Consider the following 14,839-nt stretch of genomic DNA (forward strand, 5'->3'; position numbering starts at 1 on the left):
CTGCAGACCCTCAGGTAGGGAAAGACTTGCTGCCAGTTAGTGCAAAAGTTCTTAGTTGTTTAAGAGTAGTGAAATCACACTGTCAGTATAGAAATCCCATAACAGACGACATATCTTGAAATGTCAACATTGGTTTTTTTTTTCATCATACAAGACAGCTGTGTCCCAACCAGTGTTGCCAGATTTTTCGAGAGAAATAAGCAACCAGGTCTATGAAAAGGAGCCCAAAGAAGTGACTATTATAGGCCACATGAGCACTTTAAACCTATATGCACCTATATGCATACAAGCTCACAACAAATAAAAAGCAATCGCAATCCCTTCATTTCATTCAGTGTGCCTACATTTCTCTGTCACCCCCTCTCCATATAAACAGAGCTTTAACTTACATCTTAGGATAAGCCATATTCTTCATGCAACACGTATAAGTTTCACCTTTCTCAGACCATTGTCAACATTGCTCTGAAGCATTTTGTCACTGAACAGTTTTAGGCTATGGGCTGACTGTCACACGCTCTCTCTCGTCTCGATATTAAGCACCACATTAATCTAAGCATATGCTGCCTGGCAGCTGCTGCTATCCAAAGTGACGGACTGACTCTCTCTGGTTGAAATCAATGCTCAACGTCATGGCGCTATCCGGTAAAATTACTATGTGTTTTTACTTTAGGGAAAATGTTATTCTCCCAGCACATTCGCAAAAATTACTAGGTAGCTTGCTGTACATTTAGTTGCCATAATATGTTGAGCGTGAGGTCATTTTTATCCATCCCGTTCACTATGTAGTCGGCAAATAAGTAAATGTTTACAAACACAGACCACCATCATACCCCCTAGTCTAAAGTGCATCTTTATATACTCTCTGACCCCCAACATGGCTGCAGTCTCAAGCGAACTTGAGCCACTAGAGGCACGTGCCGAAAGTTGCGAAGTTCGCTTGTGCCTACTCAGCCCCGTCCAAGTTATGTACCGATAGGCTCAGAATAGTAAATGATGTTGTGGGGACTGCGTTTGCTCCAACTGCCACTGAAAGTGACTACTGGCCGATCACAGCGCGTCTTTCCCGGGACTTACCCAACTCTCAACTTCCGGTCCCCAACCACAGTGCACTTACATAGCTTGCATGTGCGACGCCCCCTTGCTGACGACACGTTGCCACCCACTATAGTAGTATTTAATGTTTAATGGCATACATCTGCATTATCTATCATTGTTTCTATTATCAAATAGAATATACAGGCTTGACTTTGTCTCTCCTTCACCCCCAGTGTTCACCATGGCGGAGAGTGCAGGCTGCAACCAGGTGTGAGGAAGTGTAAGTATACCTGGTTCTCACCTTAGCACCTCCTCCACCACCTTAGCACCACCCACATGTCCTAGTCCCTCCTCCTCCTCATGCCCACACCTGTTGTGTTATGATAATGAGGGGGAGGGTTTGTTTTTACGATGTCACTAAAGCGCTGTTTCTGTATTGGCACGTTTGACCCTCAAGGTTTCAGCCTCCAGGAAGAAACTCCAAATAGTCAGAGAAGACATAAAACACCATAAAACCACCACCGGGGGGCTTAATGAAGTTCTATCAACCTCATAGACACATGAAAAACAGAAAAAGTGCAAAAACATGGCACCAGCTCTTTAACATAACTGTAATGTGTATATATTAACAAAAACATGCATTATATTACCTGGGGTTTATTACATAACACAATCTAGTTTTGGGTGAACCCTGCCTAGCAATGGTGTCCAGGATTCTAGAATTATACACTAAGTACCTACTGTACTTCTCAAAGCTTTCAGCACTTCCTCTCTGAATGTAAACTCTCTAGCCTGTAAGAGCACACCAAATAGGAGTGATTTAATTAAAGATAGCCTCTCTCTAATTAAACAAATGTTAATGTGGGTCATTGTGGTCTTGTATATCGCATAATGTTATCCGCTCGACACTATCATGCAACGAAAAATAAACCAGGTTGGCATGGCACAGACTCAGAGAGGCTTCCCTTGCAACATTTTGCAAAATCAATGGATTTAAGAACTATGAAGGGTGCACATTGACACCATGCCAGTGGTGTAAAGTAACTAAGTACATGTACTCAAGTACCGTACTTGAGTACAATTATTAGATATTTGTACTTTACTGGAGTACTTCCAATTTCCAGTACTTTTACTTCTACTCCACTACATCTCAGATATTGTACTTTTGCTCCACTACAATTATTTGAAAACTTTAGTTACTAGTTACTTTGTACGTTTATTATTATTATTACAAAACCACTTCAGCCCTATATACATTTTGGCAATTTGAAAATAGCTGATTTACAAGCTCACAATGTGTTAAGATGCGATGCATTGTGAGCTTGTAGATCTGCTATTTTCAAAAGATGTTCATACATTTTAAACATTTGAAAACTTGTGAAATGGGACATTCTGCATAACGAGTATACTTTCTACTTTTATTATTTTAAGTACATTTTGATACCAATACTTTTGTACTTTTACTCAAGTACATTTTGAATTCCAGACTTTAACTTTTAACGTATTTCTACATTGCAGTATTGATACTTTTACTTAAGTGAAACATTTGAGTACTTTTTCACCATGCAGTGTCTGCACTGTTCCTGCGTCAGTCCATAGTTTCATAAAGCATCATTTATCTACTCGTCGATCATGCAGGGGTGTCACTTGCTAAAAAGAACATATTGCTACAGTATCCATATGTTGGATACAGAATTAGAATTAGAATCAGAATCAGAATCAACTTTATTGTCACATCACAGGTTTACAGAAGTAAAAAAGTGGGTGAAATTCGTTTTTTGTGCATGGTTCCCATTGTGTCGTTATTTCCATAGAAAAAAAGAAGAAGAGGGGGGGGGTAGTGGGAAAGGAGATCTAACAAGAGTATCTGACATATGATATAAAGGTAGGCCTGGTATAAAGGCCTACATAAACAACCAACCTGATGGTATGAAGAGTGTGTGTGTGTGTGTGTGTGTGTGTGTGTGTGTGTGTGTGTGTGTGTGTGTGTGTGTGTGTGTGTGTGTGTGTGTGTGTGTGTGTGTGTGTGTGTGTGTGTGCTCCCACACACGTGCGTGAGATTAGCGGCCTGTCGGCACAGCGGCCCCCGTCCCTTGCATCTGAACAGTGGCCTTGTTTCTCTCGGTCCCCCGCTGTGCTGTTCCATACAGTAGCGATCCAGATAAATAAACATGTTTGAAAACGGTCAGGCGGCCCCGACCGTCCTGTGAGCAACTCAGGAGGGTTAAGATTGGATCTTTGAACCCTCACACTAGATGATATTTATGCCCGAGATTCACTCCCGATCTATAGGCTGGGGTAGGGCACGCTCCCCCGATACTCGGGAGGGTTGTTTAAGACCCAGATTATCTCGTAGTGTAAGGCCACCTTTAAACTGCAGAATGAATTCATTGCTGAATGGGGTTTGACCAGAGCGAATTTCATTTACTTTCACTAGGCTATCAGCAGTGGTGGGAAAAGTACTCAAATGTTTTACTTAAGTAAAAGTACCAATACTGCAATGTAGAAATACTCTGTTACAAGTGAAAAGTACCAATACTGCAATGTAGAAATACTCTGTTACAAGTAAAAGTCAGGAATTCAAAATTTACTTGAGTAAAAGTAACAGTATTGGTATCAAAATGTACTTAACCCATTAAGACCGGGAACGCATCTGTGTCATTTCAATCTACAAGCTCGTAGCGCGGCACCGAGTGCCGCGCTACGAGCTTGTAGATTTGCTATTTTTGAAAAATCAAGAACATTTGTGCAAATCTTTGAATATATATATTTTAAAGCGAACATTTGTAACTCAAATATTTGCTTCTGGGGGTCCCTGGAACAAAATGATTTGAGATGGGGGTCCGCGGCCAAATACATATACATTCTGGGGTCCTTGACATGAAAAAGTTTGAGAACCACTGACATAGCAACATAAGTTTTTTCAAAAAAGCCTTAATGGGTTAAAGTACCAAAAGTAAAACGTACTCATTATGCAGAACGTCCCTCTTCACAAGTTTTCAAATGTATAAAAATATTTTGAAAATAGCAGTATTTTAAATTTTCAGTACTTTCACTTCTACTCCACTACATCTCAGAGGCAAATATTGTACTTTTACTCCACTACAATTATCTGAAAACTTTAGTTTTTTAGTTTAGTTACTTTGTAGATTTTGATTATATTACAAAAACAGTTAATGCCCTATATACATTTCGGCCATTTGAAAATAGCCGATCTAGAAGCTCACAATGTGTCGCATCGCGAAGCATAGTGGGATTGTAGATAAAAGTATAATGTTTGCCTCTGAGATGTAGTGGACTAGACTGCGTGTTACACACACAGTCAAAAAGTATATTGGAAAAAAAGTGACACAATGTGAGCTTGTATATCTGCTTCTCATGGATTAAAGTTCTCAGTCACCACTCATTAAGTGTGTCACTCAAAGGTTATCTTCAAGCTTGCAACGCGTCAAAGACACATTGTAAGCTTTTAGATCCGCTATTTTCGGTTATTAGTTATATTAACATTAAAGAGTATTTGAAGTGGTCAAACTATATAGAATACATGTTCAATCTTCCAGAAAATCCTAATGATCTCAGATATTTCATAAAATGTCTTCAAATGGCTGCCTGGTTGTACTGTATGGCTACCAAAACATTATGAATATTTTACATATTTTGCTTGATTATGAAACACAGTGCTAGTGTGAGGGGGGGGTCCTTTCACACTGTTTTACAAATTGCAGATTAGGAAGCCATTACAAAACATGTGTGTGTGTGTGTGTGTGTGTGTGTGTGTGTGTGTGTGTGTGTGTGTGTGTGTGTGTGTGTGTGTGTGTGTGTGTGTGTGCTCGTAGCGCGGCACCGAGTGCCGCGCTACGAGCTTGTAGATTTGTTATTTTTGAAAAATCATGTACATTTGTGCAAATATTTGAATATATATATTTTAAAGCGAACATTTGTAAGTCAAATCTTTGCTTCTGGGGGTCCCTGGAACAAAATATTTTGAGATGGGGGTCCGTGGCCAAATACATATACATTTTTGGGTCCTTGACATGAAAAAGTTACTACATTACAAAACCTGTGTGTGTGTGTGTGTGTGTGTGTGTGTGTGTGTGTGTGTGTGTGTGTGTGCGCACGTGTGTCCTGCATGACGATGTGTTGTGAACTTGTAAATCTTATTTATTATATATATGTATTATTATTATATTTTTATTCTGGACACGTCATTATAGGTGAACATTTTACTGAAAATAGAAGATCTACAAGCTCACAACACATAGATCTGTCATTTTGATGTTTTTGAAATAAAGCTCAAGTGGTTTCTGAACCATTTGAGCCACGTGTCGCGACACGGCACGTTGTGAGCTTGTAGATCTGCTACTTTCGAAGTAAATTTTGAATTCCGGACTTTTACTTACTAACAGAGTATTTGTACAATGTAGTATTGATACTTTTACTTAAGTAAGAAACGTTAGTACTTTTTCCACCACTGGTGCTTTGAACTTGTAGATCTCATTTATGTTACTATATTGTTATTATTATTATTATTATTATTATTATTAACCAGATTAACTCTTCGGGGTAATTATCAGTGGTGGAAAAAGTACTTTAATTCTTTACTTAAGTAAAAGTACCAATACTGCAATATAGAAATACTCTGTTACAAGTAAAAGTCCAGAATTCAAATTACTTGAGAAAAGTCCAAAAGTATTGGCATCAAAATGTACTTAAAGTACCAAGAGTACTAAAATGTTTAAAAATGGCGATGCGATGCGCTGTCAGCTTGTAGATCTGCTATTTTCAAACAGCCTAGGTATGAAATAGCGCTAAAGTGTTTAATGTACGTTTCATAATATCATAATTTATATCCGAAAAGTAACTAGTAACTAAAGTTTTCAAATAATTGTAGTGGAGTAAAAGTACAATACTTGCCTCTGAGATGTAGTGGAGTAGAAGTAAAAGTATTGGAAATTGGAAATGCTCAAGTAAAGTACCTCAAAATTTTACTTACGTACTGTACTTAAGTAAATGTACTTAGTTACTTTCCACCACTGGTATTTATACAGTAGCTGAACATTATACTGAAAATGACAGATCTACAAGCTCTCAACGCATCACGGAGTGATGCGTTGAGAGCTTGTAGATCTGCCATTTTCTAACATTTTTGAAACAGCGTTCATAGTGGTTAATAAGTTACATTTGTACATTATTATGAAGTTCTATATGATTGTAAACTGGTGTTGTGTTGTGTGTTGTTCTCTCATCAGATGTGTGTGAACTCACACTGGATCCAAACACAGCACACAGATACCTCTCTCTGTCTGAGGACAACAAGAAGGCGACACGTGTGGGACGGCAGCAACCATATCCTGACCATCCAGACAGATTTGACTACATGCCACAGGTTCTGTGTAGAGAGAGTCTGCCTGACCGCTGTTACTGGGAGGTAGAGTGGAGTGGATGGGTTCATATATCAGTGACACACAGAGGAATCAACAGGAGAGGAAAGGGTGATGACTGTAGGTTAGGATCCAATGACAAATCCTGGAGTCTGATATGTCGTGATGATGACAACGATTACTATGTCCGTCACAATGGGGAGGCGACTAAACTCTCTGTCCGTCCCTCTGACTCTGTCCGCCGTCGCCGTCGCTCCAACAGAGTAGCCGTGTATGTAGACTGTCCAGCTGGAAGTCTGTCTTTTTACAAAGTGTTATCTAACACACTGACACACCTACACACCTACCAGTGCACTTTCACTGAACCACTCTGTGCTGGGTTCATGTGCTCTTATAGGTCTGGTTCCTCAGTGTCTCTGTGTCAGATATAGGAGGTACATTAACGTCATGTGTCCTGGAGACACTGCTGCACACACACACACACACACACACACACACACACACACACACACACACACACACACACACACACACACACACACACACACACACACACACACACACACACACACACACACACACACACACACACACACACACACACACAGGTATGCAGCGCGACGCGTTGTGAGCTTGTAGATCATCCTGTTTCCATTGTGGTCCATTGTACTCAATTCATCAGTAATACATATCGTTGCTGTCGGGCAAAAACCTCTTATCCCCATATTCTAACTCTTTGTGTTGTTTTTCATAAATTAACCCCTACTTGATCACACTACAGCATCACACAAAAGCATCAAAAGTAGCAGATCTACAAGCTTGAAACGCGGTGCAAAGCGGCGTGTTTAGAGCTTGTAGATCTGATAATTTTTATATACTTTTGAACTTGAAATCTAAAAAGTAACAGTTTTGGACGTACAAGGTTATACAGAGGATGCTGCTACCAAGGTGTCAGTGGTGTAAAGTAACTAATTACATTTACTCAGGTACTGTACTTAAGTACAATTTTGAGGTATTTTTTACTTTACTGGAGTATTTTAATTTGTTTATACTTTTACTTCTACTTCTACTCCACTACATCTCAGAGGCAAATTTTGTACTTTTACTCGACTACAATTATTTGAAAACTTTAGTTACTTTGTAGATTTTGATTATTATTACAAAACATAAATTACCCACTTCAGCCCTATATACATTTCGGCCATTTGAAAATAGCAGATCTACAAGCTACATTTGAAAACTTGTGAAATGCGACATTCTGCATAATGAGTACTTTCTACTTGTGTTACTTTAAGTACATTTTGATACCAATACTTTTGTACTTAAGTACATTTTTAATTCTAGACATTTACTTGTAACAGAGTATTTCTACATTGCAGTATTGATACTTTTACTTAAGTAAAAAACTGAGAGTACTTTTCCCACCACTGCCAGGTGTTGAAGGAGTTAAACTATGCTCACGTTGTATTTTGAGGTCAGACATTCTTTTAGTTTAGCTTTGAGTTTGGGTAGAGAGTCCAGATCTTTAATGGGTTTTGGTAGTTCATTCCACATTAAAGGAGAAACATGTCAAAGTAACATGGGTATAAATATACAAATGGTTCTACAAAGAGAAAGGAAACATACATACAGAGAGAGAAGAATAGACATCAACCCCACATCCTCCTTTTATCATCATTCCACTGTTTCTATTGATTTTATTCCTTAGTCTCAGCCTTTTCTTAATGTAATGTAATGACCTATGATTGTATAGATTTATTGTGCTTATCAAAGCAATGTGTTTGGTCAAATGGTATGTAATGACCTATGAATTCATTGTATGGGACATTGAGATGGGTTTTACAATGTTGTGCTTATTAACTCTTATGTTATAGTAACCTGTGTATCATGTGTGACATGCTTTCTAATAAACACATACTGTAAGAAAGTCACCTTGTTTTGATTCAATCTTTAAGTGATTATAATAATAGTCATAAATCCAGATCTTTGTGTGATTGGAACTTTGTTTAACATTAATAACCACTTGAACCCTCGCATCTCTATTCTGATGGGAACATTGGCCGAAAATAGCAGATCTACGAGCTCACACTGCCTTGCGCTGCGAGGCGTTGTGAGGTTGTAGATCTGCTATTTCCGGCAAATAGGTTTGGTATGGGGGGAAAAGAGCAGACTAAATACAAGTGTTCTAAGTATTGAGAGTTTAAGTGGTTAACTGTCTAAAAATACTCATTAACATGAATCGAACATATTTAATAGAAAAGATAATGTGTAAACAAACAAACAATCAATCAAACACTGATGATAGTGTCAAAAAAGTCTGAAACTATCTCTGAAAACTATGAAAAAGTTTAGTCTGCAATATTATACAATAATGTATTGGGGGGTCCATGCTTCATCTCTCTCTCAGCTAAGGGGTCCTTGGTCTGGAAAACCTTGAAGACCCCTGACTTAAGTACATGTGTGGTATAACAGTGGAGGAAAGTAACTTAGTAAAGTTAATTTACTCAAGTACTGCACTTAGCTTAAGTGCAATTTATTTGGACCTTTTCTTTTTTTCAACATCCAAGCTAAACCACATAAGAGTTTTACATTGAGTGATGTTGTCCTGGCGCCCCCTGGTGTTCAATCTGCAACCACACAACATGTGTAGATGTCAATATCACAATCACTACAATGATCATATTATGATGAGACTGTTGAGAATAGGCTCTATGCACAGCAGACATATTGGAAAGAAAGTGGGCCTCTTCCTTACTGCCTTCACAGGTCTTACAATTTATACTAATTGAGGCTCTGTTCCATAGTGTATCACAGTGCGGTTCACAAACGTATTTTAATTCAAAGGACCCCCATGACTCTGAGTGTACAAATGGAACCAAATGGACCCCTAATTTGAACTGGGGACTCCCCAAAGTAATCATATTTGAACTGGGGACTCCCCAAAGTAATCATATTTGAACTGGGGACTCCCCAGCCAGACACGCACTTTGTAGGAGATTAGATTTTAACCACGTTAAACATTATTGTATGTGGCTATTCAAAAATAGCAGAAAAAAATAGCGCTATGAGCTTGTAGATCTGCTGTTTGAAAAATCGTGAACATTTGTGCAAATCTTTGAATATATATACAGTATTAAAGCAAACCTTTTTGACTCAAATCTTTGCTTCTGGGGGGTCCTTGGAACAAAACATTTTCAGATGGGGGGTCCCTGGAACAAAACATTTTCAGATGGGGGGTCCCTGGAACAAAACATTTTCAGATGGGGGGGGGATCCCTGGAACAAAACATGTTCAGGTGGGGGGTCCGCGGCCAAATACATATAATGTTGGGTGTCCTACATGGACAAGTTTGAGAACCACTGATATAGAAACATACGTTTTTCAGAAAACTGTTCGGATTCAGAAGACATTTGCAGAATCGACCTCAGGTCTTAATGGGTTAATAATGTATATAAAGTATTGATTTCCTTGCAAATAATCACTGTTTTGTAAATCCTTCAAGAGCTGTTATCTCCTCAGTCATAAAACATTACGCAGTGTGTTGGATTCCTATGAATGTGAATAGACAGTTGTGCAGAGCAGTGGTTCTCAAAGTGGGGTCCAGGGACCCCCAGGGGTCTTTGAGGGGGTCCCCAGCTAAATGACTTACAATAGCATCAACATCGGTTTAACCACTTTAACCCTATTTTATACTTACACGGCTATTCGAAAAGAGCAGATATACATCTTGATCTTGTAGATCGGCTTTTTAATGTACAATACAGTAAGCTTGTCAGGTGACACCAATAGCGATTGGTCAAAATGTCAGTAAACAAAGTCTTTCTTTCAAGAATCAAGACACGATAGGTTTGTTTCTCTTTGCGCCCCGCCCCCAGACCAGCAGCACACTTGTAAACAGAAGCATTCATGTGAGAGAGGTGGGGACTCATTGACATTTGACAAGTAACGTCACGTTATTATGACAATCATTTTATGAACAGCGTTTTTTTGTTGAAAAAGAGAAAGAAAAAAATCCTTCCATTACCTGCTCGTTCATTCTCTGAATGATGTGATAGCCTACAGTATGTATAAAATGCTGCATAGTGTAGCTGAATGAGACAGCTTTATGCTGCTTAAAATGAACTGTCACCCTTTATGTGGCCACAAGGGGGAGGCACTGTCACAACAACTTCGCCACATCACTGACACTGGCCATCAAGAAAAAAAAGCTAAGACATTCTAACTGCTTGCTTGTGCAGGACACCGAAGACAGTCTATTCTATTCTATTTCATTCTATTCTATAAATACTACTTCATTGAGGGGAAAACCCCTCATTTCCAATGACGCTGAGTTGCACAAGAATAAGCAATATTTATTAAAAACAAATACAAGACAAAAAAAATCTATTTCTGAATTTGCCCCAAAGGCAACCGTGAATCAATCATCTCAGCCTCTGCTCTGCGAGAGCCGCGTACAGAGCCCATCTGTTTGTGTCTTTATCAGTGACAGAGGACGACCTTCTGTTGCTTAATGGGCCTCTTATAAATAGACCATAGCTTCTTTCTTTCCAGTGCTGCGGTCCAAGCTGTCCCCGCGCCCAGAACCCCAAAACAAACCTTACAAAGTCAGTCAGAAAGCTCCACATGAGTGGTTCTCAAACCGTTTTATTTCAAGCACCCCCAGGATGCTATGCATTTAGCACACAGTCCCCCCATAACTCTGAGAGTGTACAAATGGACCCTTATGGGTCCATTTGTACACTCTCAGAGTCACAGACCGGCAAGAGTCCATTTGGTTCCTATAACTACCAATCATGTAGCTGGGTACCCCCTGACCCCCTCAAGGACCTGTGGCCCCAAGAACGCTGGCCCCAAAACACGCTGGCCCCGGGTCAAATCCCTTTAACCACAACAAAACAAATACAATACCTGCAGGTATTGTATAATGCGAGCGGTCCACGCAAAACATGGGGGCGAGTGTGTTTCGGGGCGAGCGTTCCGGTTACCCTCCACATACAAAGTCTACTGTACATCCTCTAGTCCACATCTCAATGGAAACAAGCCCTGGGCTTATTGGGTTATCTATCCTTTTAGCATTCTTTTGTATAAATCTGTGCCACCGTACCTTCTTTTTTGCATTGTTAATAAAGTATTGTCTGTCTGTCTGTCTGTCTGTCTGTCTGTCTGTCTGTCTGTCTGTCTGTCCGGAGATAATCTCACAAACCGCTGGACAGATGCTTTTTATTTATACATGTACGGTATATCTAGCCGACTCACTCTGCAGCATCTTGTTGAATATCTAATGTCACAGTGTCTGTCTCGTGTTTTCCACCATACAAATGCAAGGTGACTTTTGACAGGCAATTGTGGTTGTAATGCTTTCTACTGGGACTGCAATGTCCCACCCCCTCCATCGGCGTTGCCGGGTTTTGCGAGATAAACAGGCAACCAGGTCTACGAAAACAAGCACAAAAGAAGCGAAGTAGGCCACATAATACATCGGCTATTTGAAAATAGCTGATCTACAAGTTGTGATGAAACCCATTGGCTCCAAAAAAAACACAAAAACGCATAGTAAACGTGAATGATCTCTGGCTCTAAATAGACGGTACTTCATGGCAGAATATTTGACACAGAGTGCACAGCCTGGCTGACCAGAGAGAACAGACTGTGTTCTCACTGCAGTCTAGGAGAGGTGGAGACAGAGCTGCACTGCTTGACCACATGATGCACATATAACGGTACAAGAAAAGACACGGGTGATAACCAGGAAATCCCCTACTTCAGGGGTCTTCAACACAGAGGCTTTCCTGGTTTGAATGGATTAACCCATTAAGACCTGGAACGCATCTTTGGGCTACTCAAAACTAGCAGATCTACAAGATCGTAGCGCGGCACCGAGTGCCGCGCTACGATCTTGTAGATCTGCTATTTTTTTGTAAAATCGTGAAAATTTGTGCAAATCTTTGAATACATATATATTTTTCAAAGCGTTAGGATTTAGAAAGCATTTTTTTAATCGGCCTCAGGCCTCTTAATGGGTTAAAGGGATAGACCACTTTGGTAGAGGTTTGGGTGGAAAAAGTGCTCCTCGGAGGGTAACCGTCTTCAATGCCGACATCTCGCCACTCCGACAAGTGGCTTCCGCGTGCGGTTAGGGTTAGGGTGAGGGTTAGGTATAGGGTTCGTTAACGTCGGAAAGGTGACATGTCGGAAAGCCGCCATGTAACCCCTCGGAGCACAGGTCTCCACCAGGTCGGGTAGGTTATTGTGGGCCAGCAATGTTTGGAATTCAGTCATTATAGAGGCGAGTGGAATCTGTTTTGAAAATTGTATGATAACATGTCTTCATCAAGTAAGTAGGAGTGTGCATGCTTTCACATGCAGCCGGACGCTGCGTTCACGGGCTTGAGGCATTTTGTTCAAAACAGGCCACTCCTGCAAACTTTAGATGTCAATGTTAGCCAATCAGGATGAAATTATGAAAAAAATCTGTCAGGTTCATCTTGATCACATGGCTATAGAGATGATGTGTACCGATTTGTGTGATGTTTGGACTAAATCGGCAGGAGTAATTTTAAAAATCACACCCTGTGTGAAGGTAGCGGCGCCTTTGATACAATTTGTCATCGATATGTGTTTATAATGTGTTTATAGCCATGTGTCACGTGAAGCTTGACCAATCACTTTGTTGACGGGTCTGATCAATCAGAACGTTGACGGGTCTGACCAATCAGAACGTTGACGGGTCTGACCAATCAGAACGTTGACGGGTCTGACCAATCAGAACGTTGACGGGTCTGACCAATCAGAACGTTGACGGTGAACACGGACAAAGTCAGGTATAGAGCAGGAGCGGCTAGCGCCGCAAAAAAAAAAAGTTTAGCACAGATCTTCCTCCTGGCGCTGTATAACAGGCCGTCGTGAAACATTTGGAGCAGAGGTTCTGGGGGGGGGCTCTGCTGCGCGAGAAAGAAGGATGCTTCACCGGTGCGTTTCGATGTTGTAGCGCCCTGCTTCTAAATTCCGCCATTTTTGGCCGTTTTGTTTTCTCACCTCATTTTAACAAATACAGGTCAAATACATTACACCTAGCGCTGCGGGGCGGGCGCGGGCTTCAGAGGTGCGCTCCACTTCCAAAATTAGCACTGGTTATGGGGGTCCTTGAATTTAAAAAAAAAGTTTGAAAACCACTGTGCTACAGTGGTGGAAAGTAACTAAGTACATTTACTTAAGTACTGTACTTAAGTACAATTTTGAGGTAATTGTACTTTACTTGAGTATTTCCAATTTCCAATACTTTTACTTCTACTCCACTACATTTCAGAGGCAAATATTGTACTTTTGCTCCACTACATTTACTTGAAAACATTAGTTACCAGTTACTTTTCAGATATAAACTATGATATAATGAAACATATACATTAACCACTTTAGCCATACTTTATACCTAGGCTATTTGAAAATAGCCGATCTACGAGCTCACAACGCGTCGCATCGCGACGCGTTGTGAGCTTGTAGATCGGCTATTTTCAAATATTTTAGTACTTTTACTTTTGGTACTTTAAGTATATTTTGATGCCAACACTTTTGTACTTTTACTCAAGTACATTTTTAATTCTGGACTTTTACTTGTAACAGAGTATTTTTATATTGCAGTATTGGTACTTTTACTTAAGTAAAGAATTTGAGTACTTTTTCCACCACTGCCTACATCCGAGTTCAGTTTGTCAGGGCAACCAGAGCCTCGACCGCGTTCCCCCTGTGCTCCCTCAGACGGCGCTCTGCCACAGCCCTGGAAATCGCCATCTCTGCCATCATTAGCTCCACGTCCTCTCTCCTGACGGTGACCGTGGCCAGCTCCTTCTCCCTCTCCCGTTTGGCGCGCTGTTCCTGTGACCTCCCGTCCCCAATGACCGACATGGCGTTCTCCAAGTCGGAACTGGAGATCTCCTTCTCCTCCTCTGCGTAGTCGGTGACTCTCTCCAAATCGGAGGTTCCGCTGTCGTGTTTGCGAGGCTTCTCGAGGGGTTTTCCGGTACAACGTCCCTCGGCTTCCGGTTCCGAGTCTGGACCTCCCTTGGCCGCCATGGTTATACGCCACTGAAGTCTAGAACAAACGCGGTAGGGAATTCGATATCAGGCCGATCGATGGCTGAATGACGTTTGAGTCTAAGCTACTGCTAGTGAGGAATGACTGGACCGGACTGGACCGGGACCGGACGGGCCTCGACTTGACTATGTCAAGGCGTGACGTCACCTGTGATGCAGATGTGTCCTTATTTGGGCAATGTGGTGCAGTCAGACCCGTCATTTTCTAAATCCCTCCCCAATCCACACCCAAAGGGCAAAATAACAAAAGTTCACTCACAACTCATGTGATAAAACTGCCATTTCAAAATAAAACCAACTGTATAAAATCAGCTGTAACACACGTCTTTTGA

The 14,839-nt window shown here is 40.7% G+C and overlaps 2 protein-coding genes across 2 annotated transcripts in view; one reads left to right on the forward strand and one right to left on the reverse strand.

Moving 5' to 3' along the window:
• The window catches only part of LOC311040529 (protein NLRC3-like), a gene marked incomplete at its 5' end in the record, with an annotated part of 18,465 nt that extends 11,248 nt beyond the window's left edge, over window positions 1–7,217 (forward strand). The window contains 3 exons of the mRNA XM_084050860.1: window positions 7–14; window positions 1,269–1,315; window positions 6,285–7,217. Coding sequence (XP_083906986.1) covers window positions 7–14; window positions 1,269–1,315; window positions 6,285–6,847 — 618 coding nt within the window. The 3' untranslated portion in view covers window positions 6,848–7,217. The remainder of the gene's footprint in view (window positions 1–6; window positions 15–1,268; window positions 1,316–6,284) is intronic.
• A 6,900-nt stretch (window positions 7,218–14,117) lies between these two features.
• On the reverse strand, window positions 14,118–14,486 carry LOC311040357 (huntingtin-interacting protein K-like; the record flags this gene model as incomplete). Its single annotated transcript, XM_084050600.1, has 1 exon — window positions 14,118–14,486. The coding sequence occupies one exon, from the start codon at window positions 14,484–14,486 to the stop codon at window positions 14,118–14,120; it is 369 nt and encodes a 122-aa protein (XP_083906726.1).
• Window positions 14,487–14,839: the final 353 nt, after the last annotated feature.

Source organism: Gymnoscopelus microlampas, assembly GCF_963454915.1.
Source record: "Gymnoscopelus microlampas genome assembly, chromosome: 24".
In the NCBI taxonomy this organism is placed as follows: Eukaryota; Metazoa; Chordata; class Actinopteri; order Myctophiformes; family Myctophidae; genus Gymnoscopelus; species Gymnoscopelus microlampas.